General features: G+C 43.1%; 1 protein-coding gene and 1 long non-coding RNA gene across 3 annotated transcripts in view; both read left to right on the plus strand.

Moving 5' to 3' along the window:
• Window positions 1-7,334: 7,334 nt before the first annotated feature.
• Window positions 7,335-10,202, plus strand: myca (MYC proto-oncogene, bHLH transcription factor a). Its single transcript, XM_004551988.6, has 3 exons — window positions 7,335-7,725; window positions 8,079-8,803; window positions 9,140-10,202. The coding sequence occupies exons 2-3, from the start codon at window positions 8,113-8,115 to the stop codon at window positions 9,760-9,762; spliced, it is 1,314 nt and encodes a 437-aa protein (XP_004552045.1). The 5' UTR covers window positions 7,335-7,725; window positions 8,079-8,112; the 3' UTR covers window positions 9,763-10,202.
• A 763-nt stretch (window positions 10,203-10,965) lies between these two features.
• LOC105940918 (uncharacterized) overlaps window positions 10,966-15,115 on the plus strand; it is a 42,838-nt gene continuing 38,688 nt past the window's right edge. For both annotated transcript variants that reach the window (XR_001167578.3, XR_013100350.1), the window contains exon 1: window positions 10,966-11,077. This is a non-coding gene — a long non-coding RNA (uncharacterized LOC105940918). The remainder of the gene's footprint in view (window positions 11,078-15,115) is intronic.

Here is a 15,115-nt window from a genome sequence, read left to right on the forward strand (position 1 = left end):
TTACATGCCTTTAATCTTTCTTGCAATTCATCACATTCTGACTTTTGTGTGTGTGTGAAAACTAAACCGAACAAGCAAAATGTGATAGCTGGGATCTTTATCACACCTTTATTCACCAGCCACATGAACAACAACTTCACCTCCTTCCAGAGAAGAATTTAAAGCTCCATATGAGGAATTTTGTCAAGCTAGCAGACCCAGTTGTCACTAAAGGTTGCGCACTCACTGAAATGCAGAAATGACCCATTGTCATGTATGCTGCATCCACCTTGCCTAGAGGTAAAAAAAAAAAGCCATAAAGTGCAAAGAGCAGGGAAGCTTGCATTATTCAGACCTTTATAGCTGTAGAAAATGTCATGCTTTTATAAAACCTATCACACAAGAAAGCTAAAGCTGCTGCAATGATTTGCAAGAATGTTACTGAGGTGCAACTTGCACAATCCGGTTTCGGGCGCCATCTGATTGCGCCAGTCTTGTTCGTCAGACAAGAGAGTGAGCGGTCATGAATGCTCACTAGTGTTTCACTCACTATAATTAAAGAACGCTGGCATCAGTTTTGATTTTAGATCATTTAGCAGGAGTCTAAGGAGCTTGGAAAGAAAGCAACTGGACTTCTTTAAGTTTCGTGAAGTTGCCTCACCCCAAGAGGCTTCCTCAGTTCTAAAACCAAAAGGTTGAGAGTCGCAGATATTTAAACTCTGGTGGGAGCCAATAAGTTTCTAGTGAAACCACTGCGATGCCTCCATTAGCATCAACGCTAATGGAGATTTGCCGCGTTAATGCGGTTATGGCGTTAACGTCATTTTAATCGAGATTAATGCTGACAGCACTATTTTAATTAGATAACACCAAATCCCAACAACAGTCACCTCAAGGTGCTTTATTGTAAGGTAAAGGCTGTACAATAACACAGAGAAAACCCCAGCATTCACATGTCCCCCTACGAACAAGCACTTTGGCGACAGTGGGAAGGAAAAACTCCCTTTTAACAGGAAGAAACCTTCAGCAGAACCAGGATGTATAAAAATCCCTCAGATAAACACACTGCCATCCTACATGGTGGTATGATTTATCTATTATTTATTTGCTTCTCGATTACTTTGTATTCATCTGTTGTCTGGGTTTGTTTGAAAATGTCCATGTGAGGAAGGATGGCTCACCTACCTGCACAGCAAATCCACCTTCAGGTTACAAATAAAGTAACCTGAACCTGCACAGGAGTTTGGGTCGTCATTTTTTCCAGTGCAAAAGAAAGAAACAACGACTAAGCCACAAAAACACTGTGGTTTAGCTCTCGCAAGCTACGTCAATAACCATCCGCTGTCACTGTTAATAATTGATGACACAATTAGCTCTCTAGCTGTCTGACACATCTGCTGTCAACTCATTGTTGACTGCTTGGCTGGCAACCTGCTCTCGCCAGCTAAGCTGCACGGATATCGATTTCCCGCCTCGTTCCGAATCATCCTGCTGAATGGCATCCCGGCTGCACGAGAAGAGAAACACATGCTGGATTTATCAGCGCGTCTGCTGTTGGGTTTCTCCAGTTATTTGTGTCAGCCCGTCTCTTTTTAAATCTCTTAGTGCAGTTTTATGCGTCGCGCCGATCAGACTCCATCGGTGTTTCACATCTGTGGATTTTCCTTAGTGTAGAATACAGGATTTTTGGTTTCCTGCAAAGTGACGATGACTTTTCTGTATTATACTACGTCACACAACCCCAAGATCCGATATAAAAGAGAGAACAGAACTGCTGTTAGATCCACATTGTGGACATTTTAGACTATGTCTTCACAGCCAATGTTAAACACACCAAGTGACCTTAAATTGTACGATGGTGTGAGTAGCTTTCTGTGTTAGCTCTGCAGTAGACTGATGACCTGCCCGGAATAGGCTCCGGTCTGTGTGATCCCAAACTGGATAAATGGAAGAAGATGGATGGATGGATAATGAACAAATTGCATTCATTAACTTTACAACCATTTACTGTGCCAGCGTTTTGAACTGAGCTAGCTGTATTAAATTTTTTTATTGATTTTCAGCATGAATCATGTAACCAAAACTGTAAAATGTAGGTAAGTGAAGTGAAGTCCAGGTAAAGGTTTATACTAAAGGAAATGCTCCAAGTTTCCATCAAAGCTTAAACTCCACACAGATGTCAACATCCCCGCCTCTGCTGAACGCGCTGCACGTGAGAGTGAGCAGATCAGAAATGAGGTAAGCCCAGAAGAGCAGGATGTGGGTCACAAGAAGGAGACCAGTTCTCACGATTAATTCAACAGTTAGAGTAAATGAGGCGTCTGTGGCTAGCACCTGAGCCGCAGACACCTCCACTTATACTAGACTGTATATCTAATAGACCCAGGGCTCCCCAGCTTTAAAAACAGACTGAAATATTTGCTCAAAGACTCACAGACTCGTAAACATCGATGGCTGTTTTTTGTTGTTCGAGGCTTATGGCCGTGCGGTTGTTCTATCATTGACTTTCCGTGCGTTATTTTTGTGATCTTTTGCATGTAACCTCCCAAGGGACTGTAGGTGCAAATTAGCTTTATGCTAACTCTGATACAATAGATCAAATATAACCAGATAGATGAATAAATAAATAACCTGGCCACTGGAAGAATTGAAGAAGCATATTTTTTTTCACTCTGAGTACATAAAAGAGAAATCATATGAAAATATGAGAAATTTCTGGGAGGGCAGCATTGGACTGAATAAATTCATCAGGGAGGCTGGCTCTGTGACTGGCTGCACAACGGGCACTTTTGGAGATGAGGTTACTGAACAAACTGTCATCCATCATGGATAATCCTGACCACCCACTGTCCCACTTACTGGACAGGTCACCAGAAAGCACCTTGGCTAACAGATACGAGGACAGATAGAGGAAAGCTTTCATACCTCATGCAGTAACTCTATAATGCGACACAGAGTCATCTTGTATGTCAGCCCTGCACTCTCACAACATGTGAACACACATTATGATTCCTTACTGCACTGTCCACTACGCTTCACACTGTTTTATAGAGAGCCACTTAATGCCATCTAATGTTTGCTATTCTATTTTTTTTTTTTGTTGCTATATTTATTAAGCTATTAAGATCAGGTAACACCGTCTAAGGTCGTACCTTTAAAACGCGTGGGGATTGGGCTTGTGGACATCTCTTCCACGGTCTCCACACTGTAAAGACACCAGTGACTCTTGTAAAAAGCAGCTGAAGACATTTTTTATAGACAAGCGTTTAATTAAATTGTTGTTTAAGTAGCATTTTGCTTTACACTGTTGTGATATCTTTTATTTGTTGTTTTATTGGGGAGAACTTTGTGATTTTTTTCTAAAGGAGTACAACTTCTGTGCTGTTGCAGTGTATTTCCTGGCTTAAGGTGACCTCTATAAATTCTGCTTGATGTTTGCTCACAGATAATAGATACTAGTAAACACAATTCAGGATCTAAAGGCAGTGATTCCCCAGATATTAGCCATTATATTGCAGAGATGATACCCCAAGAAACCAACATTTATACAAAGACAGATGCACAAAAGAACCCATATTTATACCACATCTAAAGTGCTTACCTGAGAATTTAGGTTTGGATTTATGTAACATCTGTGAAGTGAGGTGACAAACTATTACAGCATAAATCATGCAAGCATTCAGGCCCACATCCACACCTATGGCCAGTCACCATAATGTGCATGTGTTTGGTCTGTGTGAGCAAGCTGGAGACAAACGGTGCAGGCACAGGGATGATGATGAGCTGTTAGCACTTCATCTGCAGTGTTATGGCTCCATTTCCTTAAGTTTAGTTTCTTTGTAACGTAGAAAAACTGAGATGCATTATTGTCCTTAAGCCACTTAAGGTTATAGTCACCAGTTTGACCAGTTTAGTCCACTTAAGCTCAAAATGGGCGGATGTTGTTTACATTACATCTATTTTGTTTTATGGTGACATTACAATAACTTATTAGTTTTTTATACTAAAAATAGGCAGATTTCTTAGTATTAAAGTAATAGTATGAGATGTTAAGGCTAAAAAATACTCCAGATTCAGATTAACATAACCACCTCACTTTCAGAAAACTAGGCCTGGACCTGGCAGACCTGCCATCCTCAAATTCAGACTCTTTTTGGGGAAAAGCGATTTTTTTATATCAACCTTTTGCAGCTGGAGATGATGAAGAAGTAGTTTATTAGTTTTTATGTGTTTCTTTGTATACTTTGATTGAGTTTAAAAATGAGTTACTGCTAGCTTAATTCACATGGTGTCAATAAAAGCCCCTGGTCATGTTACTGTTGGTAGGATTTTGATGCGATATCAATGAGAAAGCATTAAGCGGCATTGCTGTAAGCGTAGTATTTATTGGTATAATAAACAAGAACCGTCAGGCATTGTTTTTGTATTTAAGGTAGCAGAGTGGTAGTACGACCGTAAATGACTTGAAGTGTTGGAGTAAGCTATAGCTAAGAGCCTCACTGTAATTTCCCCTAGGCAGACAACCTTTTCGGTTATTTGAAACACGTAACGCTTGTGTTGCAGGTTCTTGCCAGTTGTGCTAGTTTGAAGGGATTCAGGTGTAGCTCAGAAGGTAGAGCAGGTCATCTACTAATGGGAAGGATAGTGGTTGGTGGTTTTGTGTGAATGTTAGAGATGCAGTAGTTAGGCATAGAAAAAAGTTGCATAGATGGAATTAAGGTAGAGCAGAAAAACGCTATTTAAGAATCGGTCTATTTACCATTTTAGTTATGTGTCTGATTTAAGCGTTTAATATTTAAACCTGATATTCAGGTTTAGAAAAGGATATTTAAAAAAGAATGACATAAGGTGAATTTAAACATTTTCAATTGAACATGACCTTCTGCATAATCTTCGTTTGTGTTTAAGCTGAACTTAATCATGTCCTCTTAAAGCAATGGGACTACCTGCGTTGGCTTTTTTTTTTTAAACATATAATTATAATTAATTGTATTTTACTTTTAAGATTTAAACAGCTGAGTTTGTGAGTTGCCATTTCATTTTTTAGAGTAGACAATGAAAAATTGTGCATATCTCTAAAAACTCATGTCAGATGTTTGAGTCTGTTTATCAGTTTACCAAAGCCAAACTAGATTGGATTCTCTGCCCTCGATCCTCTGCAGGTTATTCCATGTCAGTCAGAGTCCATGGAGGAAGTTTAACCAGAAAGAAAACACACACACGCACACACACACAATCAAAACCTCTCCTGAGCTTTCACTTATCACAGGAAACCATTCCAGCCGCTCTCAAAGCTTCCCTCTGTGTCTCCATGCAGGCGCTCTCAAACACGGTAACACAAGAAACATCCGGAGCCGATAAACGCCACGACCATAACGCCTGAACCTGGTGGTTATGATCGCTATCCTCCACAAGCATCCCACAGCGGGGAAAGGAGAGGCGTGAGAGAACGGATGAAGGAATGAGTATGAAGGGAAGGACGGAGGGTGTAGTTTCAACTTGGGGATTTTCTTTGCTTTCCCCCTCCTCTTGTCTCCTTTGTCTTTGCTTATGTGGTTTCTTATACATTATTTAATGAAAAAGGAAAAAGTATACTCGTGTAAGTGATGCTGCGGGGTTATCTATTCATTTAAATGTAAGGCCTCACAGTGACACAGCGTCCATGGCGAAGTGTTTAATTAGTTAAGTGTAACTTAGATCAAAACGAAACGCTCAGAATTCAGTCCAGACGTTTCAGCTCCACGGCCCCGACTGATTTCAAACAAACTGAAAATAATTTGTTATGAAGGGGAAAAAGCTGCAGTGATGATGTCACTAAACACATAATCACAGATCGTTTTCATTAAAGAGGTCTTTTATGTTATAACCAACAGGACTCTGTTATATAAGAAGTGTTTAAAAAAGAGTAAAAGGGCCGTTTGCAGCAGTAACACACTCAGAGCTGCTGTCCTGGATTGATAAAAGTGTGTTTTTAAAAAGTGCAAATTGCACCATGTAATTCAATTTAAATGATTGTATTTTCAAGCACAAAACTCCTTCACCGTTTATGCTTTTGTCGTTTCCTATAATTGCTGCTTGTGTCCACAGCCTCGTGTTTTAAAATGCTTCTTAATGTCTGTCATGCGTAATGAAATACACACTCTGCTTGAGTCCAACTCATTGCTTTAGCAATTTGTTTAGCAGGATGTCTGACAACAGTAAGAGAGAAAGAGGGTGGAAAAGCCTACTGAGCATTTTTAACCAATTAACTTTGTCAGAATGGCAGGAGCTGGTTAAATTAAATATCAAATTGCAACCGACTTCGTCAAACACAGTGCATTGCTAATTAAATGTGCCATTTACTGCTTCTCCACGACTCTATTTTTTAATGAAGTGACCCACTAACCCCAATAAAGATCTGCACCAACCCACTGAATTGGGCTATTTTGTCCCTGACCCTTTTATAGTTTAACTCACTCGACCCTGTTTTTTTCCCTTTCAATTCATAAAAAAAATAATCTTTGTTCACGCATGATTGCAGGATTTGTGAGGTTTGTGGTCACCTGTCTCAATCTGTAACCTTCCACCCACCTAGCTGCTGTCTGCTCCTGCAACGCTTCAAACAGCAGAGGGCGCTCTAAGCCCGTTAATCTCCATCGACAGCTCCTGTTACAACGGGATAGATCCATCCATCTGATTCCTTTAATTGCTTCCTTCCTGTTGTTAATTGGTGCCAATCTGTCCAAACTCAGCGCTGCATTACGCAGTCTGCAGGATTTGTATTGGACATTTTCTCTGTGAGTCTGTGTGTATTAACTCGAACTCCAAGATTTTAATTCTTCACCGAGTCCATGTTGTAATCAGCTGTTTGAACCGGTTCAGAGCTGTCAGTGTCTGCAGCTCCTGCTGCACCTGTGAGCTTTTATTGCGAAATCAAAAGGCACAAACTGCGCAAAAGTACGCGGCACTTGCCTCATTTTTACACATTATTGCACATTTACAGTTTAAAAAAGGATTCCTGCTGTTATGTATTGTTTTGTTTTTTAAACAATATAATATAGTGTAAGGCCGTAATCCGGATCTGTGGAGTGATTATTTAGGGATTGCCGTGTGTGCGCTATGACGCTCAGTGTTTGCGTATATTTCTGGCGCAGTAGTAGTAAAATAACTCAGCCCAATTATCTGCCACTACTACATGCATTAGTATTTTCTCTATGCAGTCAATGAAAGCACTACTCTACTCCACTCTGACCCCTCCCACTTGCAAAAAAAAAATAGACCCATCTCAGAGAAAGAGGGCAGAAAATATGCAAAGATGCATCCACGGCGTACTTTGGACGCACGCGATTTTTACTTGACGCAAACGGCTGAATAATTGCGCTGATGGGCAGAGGCTGATATCGGGGGTGCTGTGTGTTGTGTTGTAGTAGGAACGCTCTCGCGGATGGATACAGACAGAGAGAGTGCGAGATGCGGTTTACTTTATCGCGCGGTGCTCAACTCTCAGCTGCGATTCTGACTGTGCTGATGACAGAGTGCGCGTCGCTCTTGCCGGCTCGCCTCTGCAGCCTTTTAACTTCACATGCATGCTTCACCCGCAGGCTGACAGACAGCCGCCGTACCGCCTCTGTGGAAGGATTTACTGTCACTGCCGCACTGGAATAACTTTGCTGCTCCCTCGTTTTTTTACATTTTCCTCCTCTTTTTGCGCCACTCGGCTCGCTTTTTTTTGCTCCCGTCTTTCGCCTACAGTTGAAAATCTGAAAGGTAAGGGTGGGGAGTGGGTTTGTGGAGCTTCGGTATGAGTATGATGACTGGAACAGTTCAGTGAAAGTGTGATTTATTAATTTTTTTCCTCACTCCGTCTCTTGCATTATTTAAATTACAATCCCGGTTAAGCACCTGCAGCAGTGGTGCATGCATGCATGCAAGGCGTGCACACAGAGAGAGAGAGAGAGAGAGGGGGGGGGGAGGTGTCGATGTTGTCGTTTTTTTTTTTTTGTTTTTTTTTTGGAGGGAGTTGACCATGAAGCGGTTGCTTACACTCGGTGTTGCGGGCAGGGTCACGCTGTCTGCTCTCTGCTGTGAATCGACTAATCGCTCCGTTCTGTTTTCGCCAGCCTCGCCGTGAGGAGAGACGAAACCAAACGCACCATGCCGCGGAATCCAAGTTTGGCGAGTAGGAACTACGACTACGACTACCTGCAGCCCTATTTCTACTACGACGACGAGGAGGAGGATTTCTACCCTCAGCAGTTTCAGCCTCCGGCACCCAGCGAAGACATCTGGAAGAAATTTGAACTGCTGCCGACCCCTCCCCTCTCCCCGAGCCGCCGGCCGTCCCTGTCCAGCCTCGACCTTTCCATCGCGGATCAGCTGGAGATGGTGACAGAGTTCCTCGGGGATGACGTGGTCAACCAGAGCATCATCTGCGACTCCGACTACTCCCAGACCTTCCTCAAGTCCATCATCATCCAGGACTGCATGTGGAGCGGCTTTTCCGCCGCCGCCAAGCTGAAGAAGGTGGTGTCCGAGCGGCTCGCCTCCCTGCACGCCGCCCGGAAGGAGTCTGCGGCCGGTGACGGCGCAGAGCTCGCCGGCCCCGCGGCTGCTGCCGCCGCGGCTGCCGCCGCCGCTACTGCGGCTCTTCCTGCGTGGAAGCTGAACAGCAGCTACCTGCAAGACCTGAACACGTCTGCGTCGGAGTGCATCGACCCCTCGGTGGTTTTCCCGTATCCCGTAGCCGAGACGCCCAAGCAGAGCGCAGGGACCCCGCCTAGCAAGGATTTGGGACTAGACACGCCGCCTAACAGCAGCGGGAGCAGCAGCAGTTGTAGCGATTCAGGTGAGCTCTTATATATATATATATGCCTGGGGAGGCACACCCCTCAGTGCAATTAGGGATTTTCTTTCTGTTGGCGGGGACATGCATGACATGACTGAAATGAGGCACATTCTTGCTTTTCATTCACACGAATTGCAGGCAGGAAGGTGGATCCTGCTGCCACTTCCACCCCATGTCATGCAGTAGACTGCTGTGAGATTAGCTGGAGGGAATGGCTGCATGTTAAGCAATCAACTGATGTGGCAGAGAGGGAAAGCCTGAACGGACTGCAGAGATGCTTTTAGAGGAGGATGTGGCAGCAGAGTGTGTGACTATGTTGTTTTTGCTCTTTTGCAGAGGAAGAGGATGAAGGTGATGATGAGGAGGAGGAGGAGGAGGAAGAAGAAGAAGAGGACGAACAGGAGGAAGAGGAGGAAATCGACGTGGTCACTGTGGAAAAGAGGCAGGTGGTGAAACGGTGCGACTCCAGCCCGCTGGAGACCAGGCACCCCAGCCCACTCGTGCTGAAGAGGTGCCACGTCTCCACCCACCAGCATAATTACGCCGCCCATCCATCCATGAGGCACGAGCAGCCGGCTGTCAAGAGGCTGAAGCTGGAGAGCAGCGGTGGAGGTGCCAGCAGCCACAGCAGGGTCCTCAAACAGATCAGCAGCAACCGCAAGTGTTCCAGCCCGCGAACGTCGGACACGGAGGACTACGACAAGAGAAGGACTCATAACGTGCTGGAGCGCCAAAGGAGGAACGAGCTGAAGCTGAGCTTCTTCGCTCTGCGGGACGAGATCCCCGAGGTGGCCAACAACGAGAAGGCGGCCAAGGTGGTCATCCTGAAGAAGGCCACGGAGTGCATCTACAGCATGCAGTCAGACGAACAGAGACTCCTCTCTCTGAAAGAGCAGCTGAGGAGGAGAAGCGAACAGTTAAAGCAGAGACTCGCACACCTGCAGGGTTGCCGTGCTTAAACTTTGAATCATAAACTTTTTTTTAATTTTTTTCTCAAAATAAAAGTTCATTACTTGGGGGTTGGGGGGGGTTGGGTGTGTACAGTTGTTGCTGCATGCAGATGCAAAATGGATTAAGTTGTTTTGGAATCTGGTTTGATTACAATGTAAGAAGAAAAAAACTGCCTCATCTGATGAAGATATTTAAAAGTTTTATTTTATTAATAAAATGTTTAAAAATGTGGCTCACACTGTTGAAAGCCTGAACTTAAAATATGGATTTTTATGTTGTTGTTTTTTTCTTGTTTTTTTTTTTTGTTTTTTTTTGTACATAATTAATATTTCCTAAGAAAATGTATTTTTGGATTGCGATTGTCTGGATGTTCAGACCCACTGTTTTTGTTTTTTTCATTATGTTCATAGATTCTTTTTCAAATATAAAACAAAAACCTGTTTCTTGAGCTTGTCTCTCATTCTTCACCACCATGACTAGCCACTCAGTCACACCTGAGTAGGGGGCGTCCACATGAATACATTAGAAAGTGAGTGGTTGGGTAGAAAACTTATCTGAGCGTTATAAAACTTTGAGTCACTCCTCTTCCTCTGACTGATGGAAGGTAAGGGTCAAAACCTAAATAAGAGTACACGCTGTGTAAAAGTCCTGCTGCAGTGAATTTTAAGTGAAATCTGCATAAATGGTTTAAAAAAAAAAAAAAAAAAACGTTGATCACGTGTTTTGTGCAGAAAAGAGGGAATTCCTCTTCATACTTAGAAGAAGCCACCTCAGCTCCTTAATACGAGTCCTGGATGCTTGTGGAAGTGCACAGAAAGGTGGGAAGCTGCATGTCATGTTTAAACGCAGGTATAGTGAAGCTGTCTTTTAGATGAGGGCTGGTGCATTAAACAGCGCATCTGCGATCACATTTCTTAAAGTAGCACACTAATAAAAGTGTAGCACGGGAACTCGAAAGCTCGTTTATAATCTAAAACCACAGATAATTAATATATAGATATAAATATACGTTATATCTTTGTATTTAAATGTAATATGAACTGTCTACGTTGGAATAAATGAATAACGAGGTGAAATTTATCTAGTTAGACCGTGGTAAAACCCCACCTGTTCCACTGTTGTCTCGAGCGGCTTTCCAGACTCGACGTGACGTCACACACGCCGTATCCCGAGCGCTCCCCCCCCCCCCCTCCACCTCTGAGCGCGTGGTCCTGGTCGCGAGCACATGGAAGTGAGGTTTGAGATTTGTATCTGAGAGACGCGCGAGCGACTGTCGGGAAAACGGAATATAAAGTGAATTAAAGAAGCAGCCCGAGCAGCCCGGTAAGAGCTCCCCGCGCCCTGCGTCCATCTCTGCTTTTATATATTAAATGCTTATTGTTATTTTTTGAATTTAGGTGTGATAATAGAAGAAAGTAAATGTCATTCATGGTTCAGCCTGTCTTGTGAAAACTTAATTTAAAGGCGAACGGGATTTCTGGAGGTTTTAATTTGCTATTAATGGGACAAAAACAAAAACTATTGTTCTCTGCACAAGTGTTATTTTCGTCTGGTTTTTCTATTATCTGTCCAACTCCTGCAGTTTTGGGGCTGTGGGATGTTTGAAGCACGTGTTCTGTGAGTCTATTGTTGTTTCAGGTGACCACACTGATCACATGCTTTGTTTACCTTGTTTGCTTCAGCTCAGGTTTTGTACTTGTGAGCCTTTATTCTCCATGGAGTGCTTGCTTCCTGCGTGGCTTTATGTTTGCTGTCAGTTTGATGGTACAGTTGTTATGAAGGACAACAAAAGGCGTCTGTGATTGCTTCATGTATATAGGCGTGGGGGGTCCTGGATTTAGGGGCTGTTTTGTGCATCAAGTGGAGAAGTTTCTGAGCCGTATTGTTTATGTTCCTGTTTGTGACTGCACATAAAGGCAGTTTTAGGCTGTGATGGTGGAGCAGCATGTCTGAGGCATGAGGTGCAGCCACGCTGAGACATAGGGAGGACCACAAAAGATGGGATTAGTGTGGATTCATTGTGTGGGCTTTCCTGAGTGGGCAGGGCTGTGTGTTGGGGTGTTGAAGATCTCATGCACTCACCCTGCTGCTGTCCAGAAAAACACCACATCCCTGTTAGAATAAAGGTCCTCGTATAATTTCTGTGTGTTATGCTTTGGGAATCGGCGCCCATGGCGTGGTTTTGGTGTGAAACGGGGTAAAAGTAGGCTAGATTTCATGAGTATTTGTCCTGCCTTGGTTAAAAATAACGGCCATTTTAAGCCACGTTCCTGTGGCTGTATTTCAGCGTGCAGTTCGAATCTGCCACACGCACAGACGTTGAGGTTTAGCCCAGTTTTATTAAAACCCTGATGCCTTTTCACCTGCGTATCACAAAAATGATGCCTAGTGGGTGTGTGAGGATTCAAATGGCTCACAGTGTTTAAACTGGATCACACAGATGTGGTGTTTCAGAAATTTCACAACACTGCTGGCTTAACTCTGCAACAGTCTATCCTTGAGTTAAAGAATATGACTCTTAAACGTTTGTAATAAGGCTACACTTGTCTTAAAGGACACCTGTTGCACTCATTTTCATTCTTTGGAGTCACAAAGAGTCACTTTTTATTTTCAGTTCAGAAAAACCCTTGTCTATCTCCTATTAGCCCTTTACAAGCTCATCACTGAACGCTCCATCTGAAACAAACTCCTTAAAATCCAACAGTTTTCTGATTGGCCAACTTAGGGGCTGCCTACCGAGGGGCTGCTGCCTGAACTTTCTGACTGTCCTCTATCTGTAGAAATCCATTATTTAAAGCACTACTGAGATTTTATTTTCCTTTAAAATACAACACAGTAGGTTTAACAGGAAAAAAAGGCCTTCCTTAACTCAGTTTCATCACAAAGTCTTGTATTCTCTAACCTGCCTAATAATGATAAAGATTGTGAAGTTATAGTGTAATAAAGCTCAGAGAGTACTAATGTTTAAGAATAGATAGTAATAAAGTAGTGGGAGTAAAAAAAACCAAACATTAGCATTTATGTTTCGAATAGTCAACCAATCATTCATACCTGGGTGGGAGTGGGCTGTATATAATAAGCCACACCGGTTCAGCTGCTTGTGTCTGTCTGGGTTCTCAGCCATCCAAGTCATGGTAATCCAAGCAACATGGAAAGAAAAGTGGTGGGACTTGTTTAAAGCCCCTTTTCTATTAGAACCTACTCAGATTGACTTGCTACAGTGTCAATGGAAAATTGTACTTAGTAGTCAGTATAATCTTTTAATGATATAAGTTTGCATATGGTAGAATACTGCATGTAATCACTTGTGTTTAGAAGTATATAGTTGGTGGCATATTGAAAGAATGTCTCATCCTAGGAGGTCTGTAACATTCCAGGGTGTTCTGGCGTTCACCCCCACATCCTAGGAGCATGGAAAAGGTCGTACCTTGTCTTATTGTTTTACGGTAGGATTAACGTAGCTATGTCAGTTTTAGTCTAAGTGCTTTTTTACATATAGATGAACTGTTGGATTTTCCAGACCAGCAGGTTAAGGGAAGTCGTTTATGGGGTCACACTCTGACACACTCTGACACACACACACACACACACACACACACACACACACACACACACACACACACACACATTCCAATGTAAGGAACAAGCACCCACTGAGGTATAAATAAAGACCGGGGCAGTCTCTCATTTGGTTAGTCTCTGAACCTCACTTTTGGTGTGTGAGTCCTGGTGACTGCCCTTGCTAGCAAGAAAATCTGTGTGTTTCTCCTCTCTGATTCTCTGCTGAAGAAGTGTTTTAGAATATATCTCTTAACACACAGTTTTTAGGGTTTTTCCATTAGGTCATATTACTGGGTACCAGGTACTAAATTAATACCTGCACAGCCGGGTTCCAAAGCGTTGTGAGCAGGTACTAAAATATGACGTCATCAGACTACCACCAATGCCAATTGCAAGCCACAGATTGGCTGGTCAGTAGCAGCCCTCAATGAGTTCACAAAAATAAAAACTGCCATTTTTTAAACCGGGAAGCGAGGAAATGTCTACAAAAAACAGCAGCGAGGTTTGACGAAATGCCGCAGACTGAACAGCAGGTATATCGTCCCCTCGATGTCCACCTTTGTTCTAGCATTCATGTTGCATACTAATTAAGTCACGGGACGCTCGGCCGCGTTGCCGACCACGCACATTAGGTGGTACTAGATTGTAATGGAAAACGAGTCGATCTGAGTAGGTACTAATGGAAAAGGGGCTTAAGTTTCCTGAAGAAGTTTGACCTCTCATCTGAGAAACCTCTTTAGTTATAAGACCAAGAGAAGTAAGATGGCCTAAAAGAAGGTTGAAAGAAGTCATCTATGTCCACTGTGAACAATCAGCCTTGAACAGGTTGCTTATGACACCAGCTGTCTGCCATCTACAGCCCAGTTTTTAGATCCACTCACATCTTGCATCAGCATGATCAGTCATATGATGGGGTGAGGCAAGGTCTCACACTGGTTTCACCCAAAACTCATGCGATGAGGCACATGATTAATAATGAGCCAAAGACCCTCTTAAGGGGCAACTCCCACTATTGCTCAAATATCTGGAACTCTCCACCATTTGATCTTAGAACTGAAGAAGCTTCTCAGATGAGCGGTGAAACATCTTCAGGAAACTTAAAAAAGTCCAGCCGCTTTTCTTTCCAAGCTCCTTGTTAAGACAAACATCTAAAGAGACAATCTCCATGAGGAGAATGGGCAGACTGATTGGAGCTGCAGAAGAGCATCTCTGAATGCAGAAAATGTCGATCATTGAAGCAGATGGGCTACAGCAGCAGAAGACCACAATAGATGCCACTGTCAGCTAAGAGTTTAGATTTAACAAGGGCTCAAAATGGGACAATAAAAGACTGGAAAAATGATGCTGCAGTGTTAGGATGGGAGGGTCAGAATTTAATGTAAATCACATAAAATCATGGATCTACCCTGACTTGTATCAACAGTTCACGTTGCTGCTGCTGGTGTAATGGTGTGGGAGATATTTTCTTGACACACTGAGTAAAGTTGCTTTCTTGAACATTACAGTGAGTTCACTGTCCTCAAATAACCTCCATAGTCACCAGATCTCAATCCATTACACCACCTTTGGTATGTGGTGCAGCAGGAGATTTGCATCATGAATGTGCAGCCGACAAATCTGTTGCAACTTTGTGATGCCATCATATCAACATGGACCAGAATCTGACGAAGCTTTTTGGATGAAGAAGGCAGTTCTGACAGCAAAAGTGGGTCCAACCTGCTACTAGCAAGTCGTACCTAATGAACTGTCTAGGAAATGTATCTGCTGTAATATATATATATAAAGATCCAGCCTCAGAAA

Source organism: Maylandia zebra, linkage group LG9, assembly GCF_041146795.1.
Source record: "Maylandia zebra isolate NMK-2024a linkage group LG9, Mzebra_GT3a, whole genome shotgun sequence".
NCBI lineage: Eukaryota > Metazoa > Chordata > Actinopteri > Cichliformes > Cichlidae > Maylandia > Maylandia zebra.